The 26,076-nt window shown below is 39.4% G+C and overlaps 2 protein-coding genes across 2 annotated transcripts; both read right to left on the reverse strand.

Moving 5' to 3' along the window:
- Positions 1–1,549: 1,549 nt before the first annotated feature.
- LOC137950270 (probable WRKY transcription factor 40) lies at positions 1,550–2,905 on the reverse strand. The gene is made up of 4 exons (XM_068796658.1): positions 2,792–2,905; positions 2,345–2,689; positions 2,073–2,189; positions 1,550–1,979 (listed from the first exon to the last, which is right to left on the reverse strand). Exons 1-4 carry the CDS (start codon positions 2,903–2,905, stop codon positions 1,614–1,616), a joined length of 942 nt encoding a protein of 313 aa, XP_068652759.1. The 3' UTR covers positions 1,550–1,613.
- Positions 2,906–16,142: 13,237 nt separating this feature from the next.
- Positions 16,143–18,048, reverse strand: LOC137950849 (CBL-interacting serine/threonine-protein kinase 6-like). The gene has a single exon (XM_068797494.1). It carries the CDS (start codon positions 17,775–17,777, stop codon positions 16,482–16,484), a length of 1,296 nt encoding a protein of 431 aa, XP_068653595.1. The 5' UTR covers positions 17,778–18,048; the 3' UTR covers positions 16,143–16,481.
- Between the last annotated feature and the right edge of the window lie 8,028 nt (positions 18,049–26,076).

Consider the following 26,076-nt stretch of genomic DNA (forward strand, 5'->3'; position numbering starts at 1 on the left):
ATTGGGATGGACCACAATCAGTCAAACAGATATATTAATAGAAAATTTACTTTGAGAGTTTATTTAATACACTACTTAATACATATTGTTAACAATTCAAATATTTGTTATTATCAAAATTATCTTAATGGGGATCGTGGGAGCAAGATAATGTTTCTGAAATCATAGATGTATTAAATCTTGTATGACCTGATATCCTCAAATAAATTGAAATTTGATACCATCATTTCAGAATTTTTTTTTTTTGTACACATGGCTTTTTGTTCAGAAAATTCTTATGCATTGCTAAAGTGTTTGAATATGGTCTTCTTCCCGTAAGGAAGAAGTTTGGTTTTTCCACTAGCAAATTGAAACAAGGACATCTATTTTCTGAAATAATTTTATGGGAAATTGTTCAGTTTCTCTTTCTCACCTCATGAACAATTTCAAGAACTTGATTATGTAAGAGGTGCATATGACCATTTTAGATTAAAAAAAAAAAAAAGGGTTATACACTGATTTGATCCCGCGAATGTGATCCTTTTAAGAATTTCAGAAACCAAAAAAAGCCTACTTTGAATCAAATTATGATTAGAAGAGCAGCCCTCTAGGCGTAATCTCAGCGACAACTCTTATCATATAATTAAATTTTTTTTATCTTTCTGTAAACTATAAATACTTGTTTTCACGAATATAAAGTATGATGAAAATATTTTCTTCCTTCTGATTGTTCTAGATAGTATCAGAGCTATCGATCTCTCTGAGCAATTCCTTTTCCCGTCGCTGAAGACCCGTCTCCTCAGCGTCACTCCTCTTTGGAACCCCCTTTGGAAATTCCTCTCTGTGCCACACGCTCGTCCACGTCCACGCATAAGCTGAGCTCCGATAGAGCCTTCAAGTGCCGCCGCCGACCGCAACTCAGCCACCGGAACGGGCTTTTGCTGTCCCGCAACTGCCCTCTTTGTCCCTCCCTCTTTGACCGTTCCCTCCCCAACTCCGCACGTTCCAGCTTGATTCACGAGGTACAACATCATATTTTTCTTGACGGTCCTCCAACGAAAGAGAGATATTTGGTTGCCGTTTAACTAAGAGAAAGGGATGTTGCAGACGTGGTACAACGATTCAGGATACATGAAGAGGATGAGTCAGATGAGTTAATGCTCCAACTTGACATTGAGTATGCCAAGGCAAGATTCTTAACTCTCTTCCATTCAAAAAATCAGTGCATACAGATCGAGAAGCAAAGAATTTATTTTTAATTTTTTCTATTTGGCTGATCTCTACCGGCCCGATGCTAAGGTTAGTCGGTTGTAAACTTGTTGGGGTCGCTGGTATGGCTTTTACATTTTGTTTCATCTCATTTGTTCAATTGATCGTTTGTTGTCTCACTTTTCAATTTAATCTCTTACAATTGATTTCCATCGAGATTACCAGAAGGAAACTTGCTCCATTCCACGGCTTCCTTGATATGTACGAAGTGATCAACACTTTAGTCAAGTTGTAACGTGAATTCTTAGTCAGATAAACGCACACAGCGTCATTTAGACTTGTCCAAACCTCAGACAGCGTTTACATTTTTCACAGCTCAAAGTTTTCTATGTACAGAACAAGTAGCACCTATGTTTCTCCGTCCCTCACCACTTGCCGGCCAGAGATGGTTTCAGAATCCTTCCAGAAATGGCCGCAACGAGTGCCGTCGTAAACTTTGGATCCTTCACAAGAGAAGTAGCCATTTGTTCTACTAGAAACGGATGGCTTCCTGTGGAGTTGATCCCTTGCCGAGAACTCATATCGGTGGCTTCTTGAACAAACCTTGGCCGCGTCAAGTCGAGTGTGACGGTAGGGCTGGCGGAGCTCAGGGAGAGAGAGTAAGGGACTGGGCTGCTCGTTCCGCCATGGCTTGAACTATTAGGCATATTGGTTTGTGAGGGGTGGGGATGATTGTGCTCGCCATCGTATGTTGCAACTAATAATGATCGATCGTCTGCACTTCTTTGGACCTGAAGAGAACAAATTTGACCATGTATTAGCTCGGATGCAGATCAGTAGACTTGACAAGAACTGAAGTAGATTGGAAGGTTTAAGAGATTTACCTTCTTTTTAACGGGACAAGACGGCGCGAAGGAGCATTTGAAGTAGGCTCGGGGACAAGGGTTATCCCGGGTGACCTTTTGCCCGTATTTCCTCCATTGATATCCATCTTTCACCAACTGTGTACAAGAAACTTGTTCGGTGAGGACTAGTAATGATAATATTATTGGTAAAAAATTCCGATTTTTTTTCTTCTGATTTATGATTCAATAGTTTGATCAGAAAGGGATAACGTAAATTACAGAACTAGATAAATTTGCAGTGTCGGACGTACCAAAGTTGAATCGGATGGATCAGTGCGGACGTAGAGTTTGGAGATTTTTGACCCCGGAAATTTGCACTGTTTCTTGCAAGCAGACTCTTCACTGGAGCTGCTATCCACGTGAGAAATGTGATAAACACCATTGCGATTAACTTCAAGTTTGCTGCAGTCATCTAGGTTAAGACTCTCTTCTTTCCTCTTCCTTGACAACGCCGGCTCCTTCTCCAGAGCTTTGCTGGACATGTCCCTCACCTGACACTGCAAAGCCCAGTAGTTCTCACACATCACGCTAAGCATTTGGGTGAGTTTTTGGTTCTCCTCGCTCACTCGATTCAACTCTGACTCCAAGACAACCGCCTGTATGCCACCAACCAATCACAGCGAAAGTCAGAATCTTGAGCGAGATCATTGAAGACCGTGACTAACAGAACAAGAACCTCACACAAATAATATACCAACCTCATCTTTCTCTGAAAGTTCCCTAGCCGGATCAGTAAAGTCGCATTTCAAGCCCGCCGGAGCCGTTATGTTGAGATCTAAGCTGAGAGAGGCATCGACCAAAGCAGACACCATGTCCGAAAATCCAAGCAAGAGGACCAAAGCGATGGAAGTGATGTAAAAGGGGCAGGTAGCAGACGGAGCTGGAGGAAGAAGAGGGAGGACTATATAGAGAGAGAGAGGGAGAGAGAGAATCATGTGCCGTCCAGTGGAAAGTCGTAGGAAAGAGCAGGAGGTGAAATGAATCTTGCGAAGAGGACATAAGATTTGAATCGTCATCCATTTTCAGAAGGTGCTAAAGTAATGAAGAGATTATAATTACGAAGGATGCGATTGGTGGAGGAGGCAAAGGCATGATGTCGGTCATGGTTTGGGAGGAGGTGAGTCAAAGGAGACGGAATTCCATCTTGACCGAAGAGGCAACCCCTTTCCGTGGTGGGTTCGCTATCTCGGTCACGTTTTTCAACCTTTTCGTCTTTTATTTATTTTTGCACTTTAGTAAGTCTTCCTTATTTAATCGTCGACTCGGATTGACCCAGCATCCAATTTGGTGGTCCTCTGAGACTCCCCGTTCCTATAGTGCATGGTCCAGACAACTTGGTCCCGATGGGGACCACACTGACATGTTGTGCTCCACGATCCTGGCTGTTCCTTTATTTGATCCAAGGATTAAATGTGCCGCCTCGGCTCAGAGGGAGGTGGGAGCCATACGACCGCAGGCGCTAGATGACAAGACGGCGGTCAAGGAAACTGAGGAACGTGGCCGGGACGGTCGTTTGTTGATTTCCGTTGGACAATGATGATTTTTCCTCTTAGTCGCTATTAATTAATCAGATTTTTGGTGGAATGCTGACTCGTTTTTGCTGATTGATAACTCTGACGGCTTCTCACGCTGTGCACCTTTCGCTATATACCCCAATTTGCCAAGCCAGTGGCGACTTCCCCCACCCGATTAACTTGACCATCGTTATCCCCCTATTTCCAATTAAGTGACAACTGGTTAGTAGATAACTTGGAATTAAGTTTATCATCAACTATTAAGTCTATGGTTGTGAGTTTCACTTAGCTCTGGTCTTTTTTTTTTTTTTTTAAATCCAAAAATGGTAGAGAGAATAGAAAAACAAACCTTGGTCAGCAAGTTGCATGTCCAAGTGTTCATGGAATTCAATTTAGATCTGACACCTAGTTGAATTTACTGAAAAAAAAAATTGCCATGACCATGGCAAGTTGCGACCTCTGGTGAGTCCGGAACGCCTAACGTCCACCTAACGTGGACTCTATCATCCAATCTAAATAAATTTCCTAATTTCTGTTTACGTATACTTATGATCATACTTGGACAAACAAATACATTTATTAGTATTCATAAATACGTATATCTACAACGACTGATCACGAGAAGAATACTCGAGTGTTGAGTCTTCTGGCGAAAGCTCCAGATCTTATGAGCGGAAGACGCGTTTGATGATGTCACCGCTTGAGGTCGGCTCTGACGTGGGTTTGCATGAAGTGCACGTACATGGCCATTTTTCCACAGTATCGACCCATCGATTTTGACGTGTGGTGGGCGGATGAAGGGAATGTAACACGAGAGGGCCGAAGATGTGACTTGAAACATTGAATAGATTCCGGTCTTCGGATATACGAATAAGATACTAGTTGAATGTAGACGATAACATGGGAGGGCAGGGAGCATACATCAGCATTGCGCCTCATCTTCATGATGAGTTATATTATCAGACGACACAAGGCTATTATATCTGTTACGAAGAAAATTCATATCAGGAATTTCCTTATAATGTCTGAAAGTTTATTTTCTTAAATTTATTTAAAAACTTATTAAAACTTGTTCTATCTGGTTTATTTAGGCTTTTCAACCTTATAAACTCAGATGATGTAACCAATTTTGTCTTGAATAATTTCTCATTGCTAGACAAGTCCGTTTCTATCAGATAAGGATCCATTAAGATTTCTTTTTCAACTCGAAACTCACAGGTAAAAGTTCCTGATTCCGATTTCAAATTAATCGTTAAGGTTTTCTTTCTAGCTCTAGACTGGCAGGTAAAAATTCTTGATTTTCCTATCTTCAAAGAAGATTGAGTTGTGATTTCCTTATCCGTTAGTGCCCTTTTCATAAAAAGTTAGAAATGCATTTTCAGATAAAAATATATTTTTTTGGATTCATTTAGTACCTATTCTTCTTAGATATGCATATCTACCTGGAAAATCATTAAATTTTCCAATTAAAGATTTATAACCATCAAATGTCGAAAAACTACCACCCAAAAAAACATTGGGTTGACCTTGTCGACCTAATTTTTCTTGCTAAACACCATCCTCAATCTACAAGTAATACTCTCTCCCTCTCCTCTCCCTCGGTTTTCCTCCTCTTCTATAACATTCTCTTCATTGCAAAGAAGCCTAATTGACAACCAAAGTTGGCAACTATTATTGGAGACTTTTAGTTTAGCTCTAAACAAAAAAAATGTTCTTAACGTATCATGAATTAGTCGAAACTTCACATGACAATGACACCCAATACCCAATCGAGAGGAAAGGAAGCCACAAGAATGTAGAGACTCCCAACTCGTTGTTCATACACACTGATTAATGGCCTATAAGTTAAGAAAACTCTGATTTCACAAATAAGGTTTGAAATAAAGTCGAAAGCCCTGAGACTTGTATCAAGAAGTTTGAATAACATAGTTTTAGAATATAAGACTATCATTTTTAGTTCATGGTTTAAGATTAGATTTAGTCCTTTCTAATTAAATAAAATGGTGAAGACAATTCATTCACATTAAGAAGTACATCTTTATGTGATTGGAAATGATTAGATCCAATGCTAGTCCATGGATTAGTAAATCCTACCAATAAGATTACATAAGAAAATCTAACATAATAATAATTTTGGGTTATTTTTCAGCATATACCAATCAAGTTATATAAGTCTTAATTGCTTTACAAATGTAGGGTTACTTATGTATCTAGTTAAAACACAATTGGGCCTCTTAATAGACAAATTATTACAATCAAATTCAAAAATAAGATTACACCAAATCCAAGGTGAATGTACTAGCAATTCAACAACTCTAATGTTTAATGCTAAAATAAATAGTACTCAAAAATACTACTAAGCTGATTATGCAAAGCAACTTATAATCACTAAATCAATATGACGATTCTTAGTTTGATATGATATGAAAATTAGATGGCAACTACTCATCAATCAACAAAACTAAGTATCTAAGTCAGATTTCAAAATCTAGACACTAAAATACTTAGATTTTACTCAAAACCTTTGCAAAATCACTTTCTTTTGAGCTTTTAAGATATCTACGATTGGAGAATATTAGTAGAACCACTTGGGAGTAAATGAGCAATCAAACAATTGCGCTAACGCACTACGGCTTTCACGCTAGGCTAGGATTGGTGTGGCAAATAGGGTCGTTGCTTGTTCTCTCTCTTCTGTTGCTTATGCGTATTTAACTGCTACAAATCTTTTTGCACCTTTGGATTCGGCTTTACTTGAGACTGATGTTTCTCTAGTGACAGTTGTTTTTGAAGATGATGAATCGGATGAGCTTGTTCTAGCAATGTCCAATTCTACCTTCAAAGCAAAAAGTCTTATTGCAGCGCCATTCTATTTTGAAACTTTGGTCAGTGCCACAACTTCTTTGAGTCCATTTGCAACCTTATCCGGTCTTTGTAACGATGGTGAGGCCTTAGGGCGGACAGAGAAGGAATGCTCATCTGGTATGGATAGGAGTATTTTTTGGTCAATGATGGTATGTGGCTTGCCTTCAACTGAAAACGTCTTATCTTATCTAAGGAGTCTAAAGAGGATGAGTACTTTTCTTTTGAGAGAATCTGGAGCAAATGAACCTCCTTAAAGGTATTAAAATGTCTTGGCTTTGTAGCAAAGCAAAGGGGACAAGAGAGATAGATTGAATGCTCACAAGGGGGTATTTAATTAGAGGAATTGACTTCTCACCCACCAAGGATTGGATAGGGATTTTGCAAGGCAACTTATAATCACTAAATTAATATGAAGATTTTAAGCCTAATATGTTTTGAAAATCAAATGGCAACTATTCAGCAATCAATAAAACTAAGTATCTAAGTTAGATATCAAAATCTAGACACTGAAATACTTAGATCTTACTTAAAACCTTTGCAAAATCACCTCCTTTTAAGCTTTTAAGATACCTACAATTTGAGGATAGTAGTAGAACCACTTGGGATCTTTGGAATTGATGTAGTCAATGATATCTCAAATTTGGGATGAGATGGGTTTATATAACATGATTCCTAGCATTCAAAAAACTAGTTGTCATGAATGGATGCACAATTATTTTTAACATTTAGCGAAAACTAGGTAAAAAATCATAAAAATAATCAATAAAACCTATTTTTACTGTTGAACATGTTAGTATGTCACTTAAAATTTTGAAAACTTCCAAATTTGAGTTTAACATTCAAAATCTTCAAAACTGTAGCATGGGGTTAACTCTCTTTTTTCTTCCAACAACTTGATTCTTTAGTTGAATTCTCCCTAGGGCTCGACGACTCCTCTTGCTTCTACACTATACAAGGGTTGACTCCTTTTTTTGTTCAAAAACTCCCTATTAGGTGGAGTTGAGTTATTTTTATATTGTTTACTTAGATGGGATCAACTCCCATGTAGTCAATTGTTATTGTGTCTATTTTTATTATTATTTCAAAAATCTAATAAGAACCCACTAGACAAAGGTCCTTAACTTTTTTAAAAGTGCAAGAAAGAATTGAAAGTGAAAGGTTAAGAGGTTTGGAAAGAGAGAAGGGAAGTAGATTTAAGTAAAGTAGAGGAAGAGAAGGAGACAGAGTGAGAGCCAGAAGGAAAAGAGATCAAAAGAGAGGTGCTAGAGCACGAATTGGAAAGGGAAAAGAGAGACAACAAAGATTTTAGAAAAAAAACTTGACTGATTTTTCTTTCACCCAACACTCCTATTTATACTTTTCTCAGTGCATTATTTGAGAAACTCTTCAATCAATTAGGATTCCCTAATTACATAAATCAATGCAAGAATATTAAATAATTAAAAGAGAAATTATAGGTAACTACTACATCAAATAAAGTCCTATATCTAGATACCTTTTAATAAGAGGAAAGTAAAACTTCTTTAATTTTGAATTTATGAAAAAGAGAAATATTTCTTGACTTATTATAATAAGAGTACATGAACCTTTATTTATAATAGAGGAAAGTAGTATAGTCCAATTACAATTAAACTACCTTAGTCCCAATTACACCCAAACTTTAACACTTAAAGATATGTCCTGGCATAATTAAATAACCCAATATAAATAGAAGACTAATATGACTAAAACACTTTTAAACTGAAACTCTTCTGTGAGACCTCCTTCCATAATAATTGTGGCTTTGTAAGACTTTTTCTTGTGTAAGACTTCTTATTGTGTAAGACTCATAATGTCCCTCACGTGATCATGGTAGGTCCCACCAACTCGTATGATCATGGTGGGCCCATATCTATGGGCTTGGGCCCATCTTCCAATACACTTGGATATGTTGGTCTTCCTTAGTCTTAGGGCTTGGGATGATCTTCCAACACACTTGCATATGTGGGTCTTCCTTGGTCGTGTGGGCTTGGGCCCATCTTCCAACACTCCCTCTCAAGTTGGGGGTGAGAGAACATCATGAACTCCCAGCTTGCTACAAATGATGTATAGGATCTTCTCGTATAAAATGGCAGTCCTCCATATCTTCCAACACTCCCCCTCACGCTGGTGCTTTCTTCCATGAGGCCCAGTTGGCATAAGATAATTAAGAATAAAATCACTCCAAGTTGTATGACATCGCTCCATACTCCAGTCATAACCTATGCTAGATGTAGGACACACTGCTATCATTCGCAGGTAGTGGCACTCCTATCTTTCACAGGTAGTGGGTCTATATGCACTGCTCGGAAGTGTAGTAAAACTCCTCTATCACCGTGTCCCTTCCACAAGACAACGACTCTCAAGTGGTAGGAGTAATAAATGCCAAATAAGGGGGATAACATATATGCGGTAATGAACTCCTCCATCACGGTGTCCCAACCCTGGCAACAACTCTCACAGGTAGAAATCAGAGTACATAAACCTCTATCTGTAATAGAGGAAAATAGTATAGTCCAATTATAATTAAACTACCTTTTTCCCAATTACACTCAAACTCTATCACTTAAAGATAAGTCCTAGCATAATTAAATAACCCATTATAAATAAAAGACTAACATGACTAAAACACCTTTAAACTTAAATTCTTCTCTGAGACCTCCTTCCATAATAATTGTGGCTCTGTAAGACTTATTCTTGTGTAAGACTCATAATGCCAGCTCATGTGATCACGGTGGGTCCATTTCTTATGGGCTTGGGCCCTTCTTCCAAAATTTAACCACCCTCTTTGATATTCCAGATTTACCCTTGAGTTGTCTTCTCATGCAAAACCCTCTATTTAACCTTCATGCTTCATGTCTCTCATACTTCGGTGTCACCTTCTAATATCGTAGTTGACGCCCTTCCTTCTTCATTGTTCTCTTGTAAGCGATGTCCTTCTTTCTTCTTCTTTGCTTCTTGTCATAGGTTCTTTTGACATAAATTGAGTATTCAATCAAAGTCGTTGTAATTGAGGTTCATCTCCTTTCTCTTTTCTACTGGCTTCATGGGGTTGACTCTCTTCTTCTTGTTTGTCACTTCGATTCGACTCCTTTTGCTTGATGGGGTCAACTTTTATTAAGGGGTCACCATGTTTTTTTCAAAATTCATTGTAGCTAGGGTTTTGACTCCTTTTTTCTCTTCCTCTATACTGGAAGGCTCGTCCACTCTATGGATTTGGCTCGTTTTTCAAAAATTGATTGTAGTACCTTAATTTTCTACAAAAAAATCACACTCGAAGGCTAATATCAAGTGTCTAAGTTTGTTCTCATCAAAATTTAGGTACTTAAGGAATCATCAACTTCAATATTGAGGAACCTTATGTATTAAATAAAAGTAAGTTAGAAAAATTAACTAGGCAACTTAAATCATATCAACCACAAGACATTTAATGCAGCTAGATAATATTAAATACTCTTGTTTATTATCTTATACATTTTCTTTTAACTCAGACTTGGTGTATGAGAGACCAAAGGTTTTAAGATGTCCAAACTCAAAAGGAGACCACATCCTAGTTCGAATACATTATAACCAGTTGTGGGCATATCAACTATTGTTTGATGTATTTTAGATTTTAAAGGTCTTAATAACATGATATGTATCATATTTGTTATGTCTATTGTGGAACAAACGTAGATGTGGTGAAGAGGAATTTTTTAGTTTGTTGTTAATTTTTTACTTTTTTTTATTCTTTCGTTCAACTTTTTTCAAGAGTATATACAATCTTGTATAATTCAGTTGTGCAAAGCAATTAATAAAATCAAGATTCAAGCACAAGTGATAATTTAAATAACAAGCCCATAATAGACACAATGATTTATATTAGTTACAATTTGAATTGCTAATCCACTCCCAATGTGTATCCACCTTGGAGTTAATTCATTATGTTAGAGTTGTCAAACAATATTTTTAACAAATTGCATTTTATGCCTTAAAAATACTGCCCCTCAAGGGACTTGCATCACTGAGTTGATTGTAACAGCCAATTTATAATGTTCACCCTCACATATAAATACTCAAGTAAATAAGGTTATTTGATGTTAAATTACAAACTCAATATGGACATGGGATTAATGAATGATTTCAAAGCTTGGATTTTTTAAACTCTACCCCAATTTTCAATAACTAAGCAAAAGCCCATTCAAAATTAATTGCTAGAGTGAAACTATGATTCCAAAGTACAAGATCAATATCTTTAGCATAAAACATACTAAGTAAATAAAATTTTTAAAGTAGAAACTCATAAATACTTAGTTCAATGAAGAAAACTTCTAAACTAACTTCCTTTGGAGTGTTGGAGGAGACACAAAGTATCAAACTTGTGTGTATAAACTTAGGGGGCTTGGAAAACATTGTGGCATGGAGTCCTCAACATTTGGGGTGAGTTTGGGCTAGATAGAAAGGTCTCCAATATTATAAAACTAGCTTATAATTGCTAGAAAATGATTTTTTGTCATTTTGCAAAAATGGGTTAAATAGGCCAAAATTCTTAAAAAATGCTTGAAATCTTATTTTTATACTAGAGACAATGGCAGGTCACTTCCAAGTAGGGGTGGCATCGAGCCGAGCCGAGCCCGAACCTGCTTATGTGGAGTCGAGCCTGATTTAAATATTTCAAACTCGAGCTTGAGCCGAGCCTAACCTCGAGCCTAAAATTCTTATCGAACTCGAGCCCAATAATTTTAACCGAGTTCGAGCCGAGCTCGACCTTCAACATTAATTTAAAATTTTTCAAAAATTACATGTATCCAGTTCGAGTTCCAACATACATTTAAAACTTTTCAAAAAATACATGTCAAATAAATAGTATATAAAATTATACATACATTTTACATAAAATTGGGCATGACCTCTACTTAAAATTGAGCATAAGGGTGGCATCGAATCCAGCTGAATCTAAACCTTCCTATGTTCAAGCCGAGTTTGATTTAATGATTTCGAACTCGAGCTCGAGCCGACCTAGCCTAAAGCCTAAAATTTTAATCGAGCTCGAGCCTAATAATTTTAACCGAGTTTGAGCTCAAGCTCTAGCCGAGTTCGAAGTTAACCTACATTTAATACTCTAAATAAAATATATGTCAAATAAATTATCTATAAAATTATGCATACATTTAAAAAAAAAAAGAATGATAGGGGAGGTTTGGGATTGAATCTCGATAATGGATTAGAACCCACCAATATTAATCTTTTTTACCCCAAATATTGTCTAGCTTATTTTGTAATTTTTGAATCTAGCCATAAATTTACTATGACCTCCTTAGTGCCCCTCATTAAAAATTTATATTCTAAGAAAAACTAGAAATATTTTCCCTAGGCTACACATTTAAAAAAAAGCCTTTAAATAAAATCCTATTACTATTAGAGACTTACTAGAAAATTACAAGAAATATTTTAAAATTTTATTAGGAAAGTTAAATGGACCTCTTATTGCCTCTTCTAAGGACATAAATAAAAATTAATAATTAATCTAATATATTACTATACTAATTGATAAATTTTTAATCAAATAAAATCTCATACTATGAAAATTGCCTCATACTAAAAGTATTAGATCATCAACTGTCAAATACTTATTCAAAATTTTTCTATACGATTTTCTAGCCCATCTTGGCAAGAAAATCATACTTAGAAAATTATATGATTTTTTAACAAGAATTTCTAATTAGAAAAATATTTTCAAAAAAATGAGGCACTAATGGACCCTTTATTTCTACTAAAAATGTATTTTCAACATTTATTTAAAAAACCACTAATAGTCTCTAGAAACGTATTTCTACTAAAATGTCTTTTCAATTTCTTCAAGAGCCATGAGGAAGAGACAAAGAGTTTTTTTTTTTTTACTTGTTTATGATCTCGCACGAGTGACTTCAGGGGGGGTAGTTGTCGTTGGCGATGGCAGTAGCGACGACGGAAACAGAGGAGGCAAAGAAATCAGAGGGAATGTAGCGGTCGGCGAGGAGCTATCGACAGTGACAAAGGCAGCCAGAGCGGCGTCACCCCCCCCCCCCCCCCCCTCCTCTCCCGATCCCGTGACTTGCCCATTAACGAGCCGACTCGTGAGCTTTCGAGCCGAACCTTGATTCGGTTGAGCTCGGCTCGTTTGGATCTCGAGCTCGAGAGATACCGAATTGAATCAAGCCGAACTCGAGTCGGCTCGGTTTGAAGCCACCTACTTCCAAGAGCCTAGCTAAAAAAATTGAAAATTTGAATTTCTACACAAAAGGAGTTAATTCCATTCAAAAGGCTCGACTCTTTTCAACAAAACTATCTAATGGAGATCTTGAGCCAATATTCTTTCCCTTTATTTGAGGACAAATACGCATATGCATATAGAAATAAAAGTGTAAATGAGTACATATACGTAAGTGATTTTTTACAAAAAAAGAACCTTAGTTTGTTATTATTTTCAATCTTTGGTTCCTCCTAAGTTCAATATTATGTCTGTTTGCCCCTTTTATTTATTTTTCTGCCTCTTTGTAGACTTGTTATGTGCTCAATCTAATTTTTATATCCTTCCTTGTTTTTCTATCCCTTTTGTTACCATCAAAATTCATGTAATGGAGACTATAGATATGCTCCCCATGTCATCATGCAATACTTTACCTTTGACTATTGCATTTTACTCCCCCTTTCTATGGCATGTGTACATCAACTCCCTTTTTTTTCTTGTACACTCCCCCATATGTTCTTGAATGATATCATTTATAGTTAGCCTAAAATAGTATTAAAATCATAGCACAACTCTGTTTTGGAAAAGATTTCAAATTTTTAAATTTAATCCTTGAAGAAATTCAGAGATGGCTAATATGTCTTTCTTATCGACAATTATTTGATTTCTTTTGCTTGAGTTTCTTATTGGGTGAAGCGGTCAATCCTATTTTTCTATGTATTCTAGAGTTTGAAGTTAGATGATGAGTTCATATTTTAGTCTAGGGCATTCCGCTTACCATTCTTGCATATTTTTACTCTTGAGTTTCATGGGATATACCTATATGCTTCAGAGTTCAAGAGAAGCTAGAGTGGACTATGCAAACAACCACATCTAGTCAAGTACTTCTTCATTTTAAAATTAAGCTCAAGTATAGGTTCACATATCAAGATTTCCAAATCCTGACCTACACCCGATGTACAAATTTTCAAGCAAGCAAGTGATGTCCTAAGTAGCACATAATGAAATTTAACTATTAAAGCATATGGTTTCAATTAATTTCCAATTCTCAAAGTTAAGTACAATTGAAACCTAGTATAACACATAAGTCAATCAATGTGGGATATGATATCATGTTTCACATTTTCGGCTCTCCTACTAAAGGGGTCAACTCCTTTTAAATTTGTAGCCCATAATCTACGGTGGTGACTCCCTTTGATTTTAGTTCTTCACTTCTTCAACTAAACAGGTCGACTCCTCTACTTGTGCTCACTCTTTTTTGCTTAAAATCTGACTCCACGATGCCAGCAGGCCTATTGAGAGCACAACTCCAAAATGAACTCCATGATCAAAATTAAGCTTTGTGCATGAATCTTAACAACCTGCCTTGAACTAAGCCCACTAGATTAACCTAACAATGTTAAGCATCTTTTTTAACTTCAGAAATATTTCTTCAATCAGTGGCTTTGGGGAAAATATCTATCATCTGTTCATCGGTCCTGCAAAACTAATCAAGTACTAGTTCCTCCTCCTACAATCTATCTTTGATGTAGTGATACTTGATGTATAGTTGATGTCTATGTGCTTGCTCCTCCCATAAAACAATGGGTTCTTGGACTATGTAATAGTTGATCTATTGTCACACTTGGCTGGTATGGCTCTAACCTACTGGTTGTACATCTCCTTAAGCAATTGATGCAGCTATATTGAATGCTTCACACAGTATGCGGCTACAATAAAAGAATACAGACTTAAGCATAGCCTGAGGTACTATTTTGGTCTCTACTATCTCCAACCCGTGTCAAAATAACCCACGAGCTTAAAAGAAAATGAGAACTTGTCAAAAATATCATCACTAACTATGCCTTTGATGTACCTCAGAATGCATTTAACAGCTTGTAGGAACACCTAACGAGATGCTATTTTGGTCTCTTTAGATGAGTTGATAGGCCTGTTTCTCTTTCCTGCTGCTAAAAATCTGTTTGCTTGAGCAAAACCTGCACAAAGTAAACGATTTTAGTCCTCTTAACTCAATGACAAAAGAACGACAACATTGTGAAGACTGAACCGATCCATAACATCATCTTGAAATGGATTATGTAAAGCTGCTGTATTCAGCTGAAACTTCCTGTTATGAAAGCTGCGTTGAACATATATTATTATAATTTTCTTGCGTGCATTTCGTCGATCACCTGTCGTTCCGTTCAGGTTATTGCTTGATTAGCTAATACTTCATTGTGCTTGTATGCACCACTGTAAGACTTGAGTTCAAGAAGCAGACGAACACACAGTTGATGTCCATGTAGGCGAGGTCCTGAGTGCTGGCATTGGGCTGATTCACACTAGGTTACTTTCTGTTAATTGTGCTGGACAATCGATGGTGCATTAATGTCAAAGCAACTTTTATTATGGGCCAGATTAAACCAGAGGTTTCATTATCACATACTGGGCAAAGAAAAAAAAAAGAGACTAGGTGGGAATCGTGATCATTGGCTCATCTGACCCTTGTGTTGTTTTGGTTTCAGAAATGGGAAAAATAGACAAGACTAAGGATTAATGAGGAAGAGCCGAAGCGAAGCTTCACTGTAACCGACACAAATGCTTTAAATTTAATCAACTCACGCTATCATAATTCATAAGCGACGCTAGTGGCTCCTATTCATGGCGAAATAAGTGATCAGTTGCTAAATTCAGCCGGGGGGTGGGGGCACTCAAATTGACACATTAACCCACTTGCCTTGTTTAATTACGTCCTTTTAACTATCTATGGGTGGAAAAAGATCGTCTTCCCCAAAATACCGATCGAGTTCTGTAAAAAAATTCGATGCTGCTGGGTTTGGCAGTTCTGGCAACCTCATTGGTTTTAGTAACACAAGTTTCTTTTCTAAATCTTTTTTAGGGAGGACAGCCATAAATGTCATCCACCGAGTTGCTTAAGAATCACATACTTTTCAATCATCACGATCTCCTTCTCGCTTTCTTTCTTCAATCTTATAAATATTTTTTCACCTCCACCCAATCTTTTGATTACCTATCTATCATTCAGGCGACTTGAGAGTAAAACCTTCAGTCTTTCCTCCTTCCACACTAGATTGATTTTCATCTCTGCTTTTCATTTGATAACTGATAATGCTTTTACACTCGTCAAGACCAAACATGAGACTGTAGGAAAAAGACGTACATCGATATAGTCAACCAGCACTGCAAGATTCACTTGTTCTGTAAAATAATGCTCTACAGGCTCTCGTCTCTTCTACAGAGAGGAGCAAAAAAGCTCTACCGCACGGTCGTGTGGAGCTCGATTCAGATCTGGTAAAGCGTGAAGTATCAAACTTTTCGAGCCCTTTTCATGGAATTTCTTGTCAAGTCAGAAAAGAGGAGATAGCTTAGGTACAGCAATTGACTAATAAAGCTTTTTACTCGTTTTTGCCAGCAAATAACTCCACCTAGCCAGCTACGGCCCTTCAGTAAACGAAAATCCAGCCATAAGACGAAATTATATACATGATTACACATACAAACTCAATCAAACAAACCATAAACGATTATTAGGCGAGTCCAATCCATATTCCACCACCACCCAGTCCCCTGAGAATTAAGGATGGAACCGATCAGGACCATAAGCACACCCATTAACATACAAAGAAAAGAAGTAGGCAAATGAACGATCGAAGATGATCAATTACGAAAAATGTAAAGAAAAGATATCCCAAATCTAGTTTTCGTTTCTTATCAAAGCCAGGGTCTCCGACTCGAGCCTTCACATCCAAGAATGATGATGATGGCCAAGGAATTTTGATGGAAAAATCAGGCAGGAGCCTCTCCCTGAGTCGCAGCGGAGGTCCACACAATATCTTTCAGTGCGGGCCTCAGTTCTTTACTGCAAAAGTGATTATACTCCAAAGTGTCCCCACCGTCCCTCTTCACCTCCACGACCAGAAACGACGGCGTCAAAGCGAAAATCTCCGCCGCTATAGACAGTTTTCCCTTTCTTCCCCTCTCTTGGCCCTGCATCCGTACTCTCGTATCGCTCTTCTGCACGCTGAACTTGCCGGCCTTGGCCACCTCCTCCAGCTTCGATATGACGCTACTCGCCGACTTCGTCGTGGCAAATCTCATCTCCTCCTTTTCCATTTTTTTCTCTTCAAACAGAGGGGACAGATCGAACCCTTCTGATAAGGAAATTATGTGGAAGGCATTCAGTTGTTCTTTGCCTTTCAACAATTTCTCCTCCGATTCTTTCTCATCGTCCTCATCCCGGAGCCTCAACGTTCTCGGAAGAGACTTCTTGAACCATGGGGTCTCCATGAGCTTGGAGATGGTGATTCTTGTGTTCGGATTCGGATCCAGGAGTTTGGTAATCAGTCGGCGAGACTCTGGAGATAACCACGGCGGGCACTTGAAATCTCCGCGATAAATCTTCTTGTACATGGCCACAATGTTATCGTCCTGAAAAGGTAAAAACCCGGCAAGGAGAACGAAGAGAATCACGCCGCAGGACCAGAGATCGGCCTTGGCGCCGTCGTAGCCCTTCTTTCCGATCACCTCCGGCGCCACGTACGCAGGCGTTCCGCACGTCGTGTGAAGCAGGCCATCATTCCTCAGATGCTCCGACAAGGCACTGAGGCCGAAATCCGTCACCTTGAGATTTCCTTCCTCGTCTAGTAGGAGATTCTCGGGCTTAAGATCCCGGTGGTAGACGCCGCGGCTATGGCAAAAATCGACGGCGGAGATAAGCTGCTGGAAATAGCACCTTGCGACGTCCTCCCTAAGCCGACCTTTGGCGACCTTGGAGAAGAGCTCGCCGCCTCGAACGAACTCCATGACGAAGTAGATCTTGGACTTGCTGGCCATCACCTCGTGGAGTTCGACAATATTCTGGTGCATTACCATCTTCATCACCGAGATCTCTCGCTTCACCTGGTCCATCATGCCGACTTTGATCACTTTGTCTTTAGCCACGACTTTCATGGCGACGCTTTTACCGGTAACCAGGTTTCGGGCGTGGTAAACCTTGGCAAAAGTACCGTGGCCCAATAGCCGACCAAGCTCATACTTACCGTGAAGCACGTTCGGCGTCTCCTGCTTCTTTACAGAATCCATCGTGGAGGAAAGTTCGAGGGAGGGGGGAAAGGCGGTAGTGGGGAAGCGCAGGACGGAAGGGGACGGGAGGGGGCGGCTACCCGTCTTCAACGTGTTTCCGGTGGCAATTTCTGCCGCTGGTTTTGATCTTCCTAGCGGATAATTCAGTGGTCGACGGCGAAAATCCGCTCATCTTGCTGCATTCCCTACGGAGAGAAGAACAGCAGAGCCTAAGCAGAGGAAGGAAGACGACCGTCTCTGGGTTTTTTTTGTTTTTCTGCTTTTCTAGGGCTCCTTCAAAGAACACTTATAAATATACGAGAATCGGGAGATGATAAAGTTACCGAACTGCCCTTATAAGTTTCCATTTAGGAGTCTTGACCGTCGATATTTTGGCTAGTGACGAGAAACTGCGTACGCCGACTAGGAAGAGGCAGAAACGTCGAGGTTGCTCCGTAGAAGATTCTGGGCAAGGTGGATAGAGGTTAGGATAGCGCGCGAGGCACGGAGTTTTTACTTCGTTTCTGGTGGGGTAGGTGGGGCCGAGGTGCGGTCAGTTGAGGACGCAAATAATGCATCTTTTGCTGTGGTTTCCGTCGTTTTCGTTGTCCTGAAAAATAATTGCACAAGGGCCCTCTTTAGCCAATTTTAGTCTTTCAGTCACCAAATAAAAAATAAAAAATAAAAAAACAAATTCAATAGGCTGTCCTCCTCCTGGCTCCCCGGTTCCCGAGGCTTCGAACTCAAAATAATGTGACCGAGTTGGGATCAGCATGACGATTTCAGAGCGCATTGTAACTCACCTCAGCTGGGGCCCGCAATAAAGCATGTTTCCTTCTCAGCCGTTGGGCCCACTTTGTTCTTGGTGGAAATTTTAGGTGGGAAATAAAATATTATAGACTTTAGTCCCTACAAACAAAATCAGTTATTTCCTCCTAATTTCCACCAATAAAATATTATAGACTTTAGTTATTAGAATTGGAATATTGAATAATGGCGATAAAAATCAGAGACAAAAATTGACAAAAAGGCTCCAATTTTATTTAAACTTTTTTTATTAGTCCAATAATATGAGCCGTTTATTTATTTATTTTGAAGTGTCTTTTTAGTCCATCAATAAACCTCTGTACACTTAAAATCAATTAAGATATGAAAGTGTACGTGTCTACGATTTATGACGTGGCACGCGGAGGCCGTCGCAGATGGTAAATTTTCAAACAAACAGCGGCGGCCGCAAAAATCAAAATCTCCAAGCCGCAATATTATACGATGAATTTGGCAGTGGCAGCGACGGTGCGACAAGCACACATGATAAAAAAGCGGACTTGTCAAAGCGTCAAGGCCTTAATTTCCGAGGGATGTACGCGTCAGTCTCCTGCGCTTTTTCAGTTCCTCGCCGAAACCGGCTTCCACACGCCCTTGGCCACCTAAAACAAAAACCAAACAAATAATCTTACGTGTCGTTTGTTTTCTTTCCTATGTAACAAATTTCAGATAATTTGGTTTTTATTATATATTTTTTAAATAATATTAATTAAATTCTTTTCCAATCATACCCCTAGTTAAAACTTAGACAGATAAAAAGTACGTCAGCGGTGGGCGAGAAAGCAAATATTCTCGACCAATGCAAATGTTTGCAACAGCACTGTCGTAGCGCACGTTTCACGTAGGGTAGGGCTAGATATGTGAACCGGTTTTTTTTTTGGTACGGGTGGAAGTAAGCACTTGTATTCGTTTTATGGGTCCACACAAAAAAAAAACTGATTTGTCTATTTTTTGTTTTTAAAAACAAAATTATTTGGTATGAGATTAAGTTCCAATTTAGACAAATGTTAAGCACCTAGCGGAAGGTACTTAACCCCAAAACCATAACAGTATACCCCACTTTCGTGAGCCGACGTCCATGATGGCTTAACACTTAGCGACGAGAGCCAGGTCAGATCCCATAATCACTTATGGCCACCGTGTCCAGGGTTTGCGATCACCCGCACCGGGGAACTCCCCTCGGCGATTCAAACTCGCAACGTGGGAGCTCGCTCTGATAACAAATATTAAGCACCTAACCAATACATCTCAAAAGACCGACCTGTTAGGAGCGAAAGACATAAGTACTTAACCCTAGGACCATAACAATACACTTAGCTCGCCCAAGCCAACGAACACAGCAGCAATAACACAACAATGAGAGCTGGGTCTAGATCCCATAATCCCTTACGGCCCAACGCCAGGGGCGTGTGGTCCTCCTATGCACGTGAGTTCTCGGACGTGGGACGATGCACCTGCTTTGATGCCAAATGTGATGCACCTAGCCAATACTACCCAAAAGATCAGTCTATTAAGAGCAGAAGGCATGAGTACTTAACCCTAGGACCATAACAGAATTTTATTTCAATTAGGAGTGGTATCGAGTAGAACCAAACTTGAACCTGCATATGTTTGAGTTTAGTTCAATTTGAATACTTGGAACTCAGCCTCAAACTTAAAATTAGAATCGAGCTCGAGCCTCGTAAGGTTTAAGCAGTGCCAAAGTTCAAATTCTGTAAAATACAAAAACTTATATTATGTATCCTTTTTGTAAATCCAATTGAGATTTACGACAACATAATTGTGATAAGAAGCAAATTCTCTGAACCGTCGGTACGATCAATGATTAGAAGCGGGCGGCCGTTGTCTTCTTTGTCTCTCTTCAACTAATTGACAAGCCCGTCTGTTTCTTTTTGTTTTGTTTTTACAAAATTTTCTTATTTGCCCAAAGCTGGCCTACTCCATTAAATGTTTGCTCTCTTCAGCCTCTACTGACCTACAAGCAGTGTACAGAGGGCAGCGAAAAGCTTACAACAATACAAGCAGCTTCACTAAGATCTATGCGTCAGGCCACCCTCTCTCTATCGCTTAACCTTTAACTTGCCGTGTCACTTTCAGGTATTATTATATTTATACCACCTATAATAAATATTATTCAATTAATTATTTGCATGGAATTGGAAACAGACACGCAATGGCCATAAACTTCTTCGCGAGAGTTATTGCAGTGAGTCTACATTTTGGTTTTGGTGATTTGGTAATCAACCCTGTTATTATCTTCTGGCCATGGTTATTATAATGTTTCTCCAAGTTAACGTGGCTACTAATAACAAAAAGGAGTGAATTAATCCATACTTAAATGTATAAAATATTTCTTATGGCATCATTTTCTTTGGCTGATTCCTTGTGCACCGCTAAACACCCCTGCCTCATCATCTTTCTCTTCTCTAATCATTAAATCCTATCAGTAGAAGACAACTTTTCTGCTTCCCGAGCCCTTTGTCCTTGTTCTTTGGAAAGCTCCTCCTCCTTGCACATCAAAATCACTTTTCCTTTTAACTGTATTTTAAGTTTGATTTGGCTTCCATGTCCGAATTAGATCAACAAAAGTAGCCTTCCAAGGTATCTTCGGTGCATTTTCCATCTATGTGAGAAATGCTCCTCCCTCGATCCTTCCATTAGTACTAATTTGACTCGAGAGTTGCGGCCATTATTAGAGCTTCCAACACCTATTATCCTTATCAACAGTTCCGTAATCGATCACATCATGATGAAGCCAACTGGCACACCGTGAGCCTTTACCTTGTTGCTGATTTTGATCGAGATAAGATTGTTAGCTTCATTGGTAGTTTTACACGTTCAGTTTTCAGATCATTGAGCTGCAGCTTTCACGAGGTGATCAGATTAATTAAAAGGATTAAGACCTGGAGCAAGACACGTTGCAGCAAGACAAGAGTCTTTGGACCAACCATATTACTATCTTAATTAATTAGCTTGGAAGGTTTTTCCTCAGAGTGATTATGCTTTAGTTGAGTTAATTTGAGTTCCCTGTGAATGCGAAAAGCTGAGAGACACTGAAAGAACAAATAGGGGACTTGGGTAAATTTGAGAGTTAGGCAGAAGGGTTCCCTACCTGATTGCCTGGATTTGATATCTGTGGATGGAAATTTGTCTCGATACAAGCCGCAGAATCGACTCATCCACACAATCAAATTGTCCCAATTGGCAAATCGTGAGTGGTTCCCCACACAAATTAAACTTGAGGCTTCCCCACATGGGATATTAATTTGCTCGACAGAATGATACAAAAAAATGATGAATGCAGACTCATCATAATTGAAGAAAGATGAAGCCGTACAAAAAAAAATGCACTCTTATTAATCCCCAGTGAGACAGACACTCGAGAACGATAATAAAATAGTACATTGTATAGAATACTGAATTTGATAGATTCTTTCCATGCAAGAAAACCATTTACAAGAGTAGGCTCGACTGTACCATCCCGGGGAGGTGGGAGGAAGGGAGCACGTTTTTTTCTGGTGAAGGACGGTCCTCTGGTCGAGTAGGTGGCTTGAATCACTGCTTCTTTCTTGTTGTTGTTGTCTGCGGAATATTAACTAAAACGAGCGATGCCGAGCTGTGTGATTCCACTATGTCCATTCACTGTTTTTAGAAATGCAGCATTAGCTAGCTTGCTTAGTCACATCAATCAAACCAAAATTTCGAAGAAAAATGGCATCTTTCCCCAAGAGATGGCGTGTAATCTTGTCAACATTCGAACTACCAACTATGACTGGTATCAACTGGGATCTCTCCCCTTTTGCTTTTCTTTCGTTAGTCTCACTTTAAACCAATTGAGTAGAGAATAGGAAAAACTTTAGATGTTCGATTAATTGCCTGAACTCCAGGTGTTTGCTTAATGGCCTGAAACACGTAAGCTCTCCTCCCACGCGGCGTCGTTGGCACCAATTAAGTAGATGGCGGCAGCAGAAGTCGATAGTCACTAACACATTCCGCACAATTGTCCTCCTTGTATTGGCTAGAACCAGAGACGACGGATGGACCAGAGACCAAGCTTCGGCTGCTGGTCGCCATTTTCTCCAGGCCAGAAAACGTGTTGCTTCCGCTCTCTGGCAGCGCAGCTGAGCTCAACGTCTCCATCATTTTCTTGTTTGAAGATAAGCTCTTACTCAGAGAGGAGTAGGCGACGCCCATGTTTTAAATTCGCACTTCTTCCATTCATTAAAACGAGAAATCAAGTTTTCTACCAAGTTTCGTTGCCAATTTGCTTCCTCGTAACGTTTTCAACCATCCAACGGAAGAAGAATTTTTCCTGGAGCAAACACGCACTTTACTGCGCTAACGTCGTTTTAGCTAACCATTGATAAGGACCGCCGATCCATGCTGTACTTACACGATTTGACATTTGTAGAGATTTATAAAGTAAAACCTCCAATAATTCCGAAGTACCTAATAAGTCAGATGTGACGTCCCATCAGCGAGGATTAAGATGAGAAGAATACCCCTACCGCTCGCTACCGTCTCTCTCTCTCTCTCCTGGCTGTTCTGTGTCAAACTCGTAGTTTTCCAAATAAAACTTTATAATAAATTGATGTTACAATGTAAATATTATGATTTTTCGATATTTATCTTAGAGTTGGGCCAAAATACCCTACTCCTCCCGTTTGTTCTCTCTTAGAACCAGTTCAATTGTAAAATCAGCTATCGTTCCTCAAATGTTCATAATTGCATGTTATTTGTTCCAAAAGATGAAGATTTGTTAATAATTGTGGCTAGATCAGATTTTCTGGGCAGTCATTAGCTACCTGTCTCATCTTCAATGAGCAGATCAATCTTGGTCTTTACTTGTTTAGCTAAGCTCTTTCACGCAAATGATGCAAGTCTATGAATGACATAATCTCCAGCAGAAATAAGTTTTCTTGTTTGCAGATCTCTCTCAACACCTGATCTTTGATACAAGTAGTTAAGGGTAAGAATACAAGGGGGGCCAAATTCGCAGCCTTCGGGGCGAGTGGGATTTGAACTCGGGACAAACCTGCTTTGATACCATGTTGAAATCAGTTGTGCTAAAACCTCGAAGCATTAGTGAGAGGCACAACAGGACCTTATATAAGGACTGACCCGAACGATACAAATACGGTTTCACACTCCCCCGCACGAGGAATTCCCATAGAAATTCGGTGGCCAAATCGCAGCCTTCGGGGGGGTGTAGGATTCGAACTCGGGACCAACCTGCTCTGATACCATGTTGAAACCAGTTACGCTAAAACTTCGAGGCGTTAGTGAGAGGCGCAATATGACTTTATACAAGGACTGGCCCGAGCGATACAAATACGATTCCACAGGTTCATCATGCTTAGTGATTATAATTTTGAAGATTAAAGAATGAGAAAGTAAGTGTGTTAACCTTTCATAGAACTCCATTATATGAGCATTAAGGATCTTTTAGGACACAAAGAAATCCCCCCCAAGGCCTTGACGCATAAAATGACCAATCTTTGGTTTGTCATCTAGGATTATAATATACAATCTTCATTTCAGCCCTGAAACAAACAAGGCCTCGAGCGTATGGTGATTGACCTGGACCCACTTGGATTATGCCACAACCTATCACATTCTCTGAATCTTTTAACTCAAGATTGCTACCCAATGAGACGCTCCCACATGTTGCCTTGGTCACGTGTAATGAAACTAGAGGCTTTTTGTGTTTTTGTAAGCTCCCCTTAGCCTTATTTTCTTTAGTGGGACCCTCTCACATGGGAATGGAATGGTCATCTCAGAGGCCACCGCAGCAAGAAAGGCAACTACGACCCTCCCCAGAAGATCCTAAACTCAAATTCTCTCTCTCTCTCTCTCTCTCACAGGTGAATGAACTGAGGAATCAGCAGCCACAGAAGAAGATTCTGTGAGGGAGAAACCTGAAAGGGCCAATGTCACATATAAGTGAGGTAGGTAGTGCTTTGGCGTTATCTCATTGTCGACACCCGAAAGTGTTTACGCAAAAAAATAAAAAATAAAAAAAAATCAGCTGCTTCTCTCTCTTATATTGAGTTGAGATTCAAAGAATCCATGTTTAGCTCTTGAAAAATTATGTTAAATGGGTGGATCATTCTAAAATGTAGATTAAGGATGCTTTTCTTATATGTGTTGACAACTTAGAGGGTAGTTTTTTAATCTTTGGGGCCAAGTTCTGTGAGTTTGTTTCTCTTCCTGTTCTAGAACAAGACAGCAGCCACCTTAATTAAACTATCACGGCGAGGAAATTCTGTTCCTCAAGTTCACTGATGTGTTTGGTCTGAGTTTAATATCATCTACGTTTTCTTTTATAAGAGGATTTGACAACTAAGTGGCCTGCATAAGACAAGGGCGTTATGATTGAAAAAGACTAGGTTTCAATTGTTTAAGGGACATCTGCTTCTCCGATTCATTGTCATCATACTGTTTAAACTTTTAAAACCCAAACTCAGACAAAATGATATGCTTTTGGGAGTATTTTAACAACCATCAAGTATGTGGCATTATTGTAGCTCTATTCTTTTCTCAGTCACTATGGACGTGACATGCACCATAGAAACGAATTATTAAAATATACTTTAGTGCTGTCATTGAAATATAATTACCCATTGAAGGGGGGAGGGGAGGTGTTCTTGAGCGCCTTTCGACGAGATTTCTGATGGGGACTCCTAGCAGATAGTTGATGGGCCTTTGAAGACATCAAAGAAACGAATTTTGCCCATTACAACGGCCATAGAAACATCATCGCAGTTAGCGGACACCAACACAAGAGGGCTAGGCAGCAACCAAAGGAATCTTACCTCAACCTTGATGATGGATATTATTGGTGTGGTGATAATTGATCGCCCCTTTTCAATGCATCACACTCAGTCAGAACAATATACCGTCTCTAAGGCAAAAACACGAAACTTACCTGAGAACAGATACACAGGTTGAATAACAAGCCCTTGGGAAAAGTGAGACAGGATCTACCGACACCATGCCACTGATCGACTCGTCTCTCTATCAACTCATTTGACCCTTCCTCCTTTCCAATGGTTATTCCTTTCTTAATTAAATTGATGACCTTTCTTTTCGCCTACTAAATTAACTTGGGTACGCCATTAGTCATTTCAATGGAAAATGCCCAAGGGGATTTCTTGAAAGGATTTGTTCCAGCGTAGAATTATTTCCAAGCAAGTTTGCTATATCACGAACGCAACGGGAGGGATGCATGGGTCCATGTCATGTCATATAAGAGAAGAGTCTATGTGAATGTAAGGGACTGGTGGTCGGGGTGGCTTCGAGCCGAGCCGGTTCGCGAGCCGGCTCGGTTCGGCTCGGTTCGATTCGTCATTTTTTGAGCTCGAGCCGAGCTCGAACACCGAAATCGGCTCGTTTACCTTAACGAGCCGAGCTCGACCGAAGCTAGGTTCGGTTCGTTGGCTCGCGAGCCGGGTCGAAATGAGTCGGATCGGCATGAATCGATACGGGATCGCGA

Source organism: Aristolochia californica, unplaced genomic scaffold (assembly GCF_029961685.1).
Source record: "Aristolochia californica isolate CCGP_79_NKW_82.1479 unplaced genomic scaffold, dmAriCali1.0.hap1 SCAF_14, whole genome shotgun sequence".
Taxonomy (NCBI): domain Eukaryota; kingdom Viridiplantae; phylum Streptophyta; class Magnoliopsida; order Piperales; family Aristolochiaceae; genus Aristolochia; species Aristolochia californica.

Bases quoted from the DNA above. Each gene is read 5' to 3' on its own strand.
- LOC137950270 (XM_068796658.1), bottom strand. From the start codon at position 2,905: ATGGTGTCTGCTTTGGTCGATGCCTCTCTCAGCTTAGATCTCAACATA. The intron at 2,690-2,791 runs GTTGGTATATTA...GGTGGCATACAG, and splicing joins AACTTTCAGAGAAAGATGAG to GCGGTTGTCTTGGAGTCAGA. The intron at 2,190-2,344 runs GTACGTCCGACA...TCTTGTACACAG, and splicing joins ATCCATCCGATTCAACTTTG to TTGGTGAAAGATGGATATCA.
- LOC137950849 (XM_068797494.1), bottom strand. From the start codon at position 17,777: ATGGATTCTGTAAAGAAGCAGGAGACGCCGAACGTGCTTCACGGTAAG.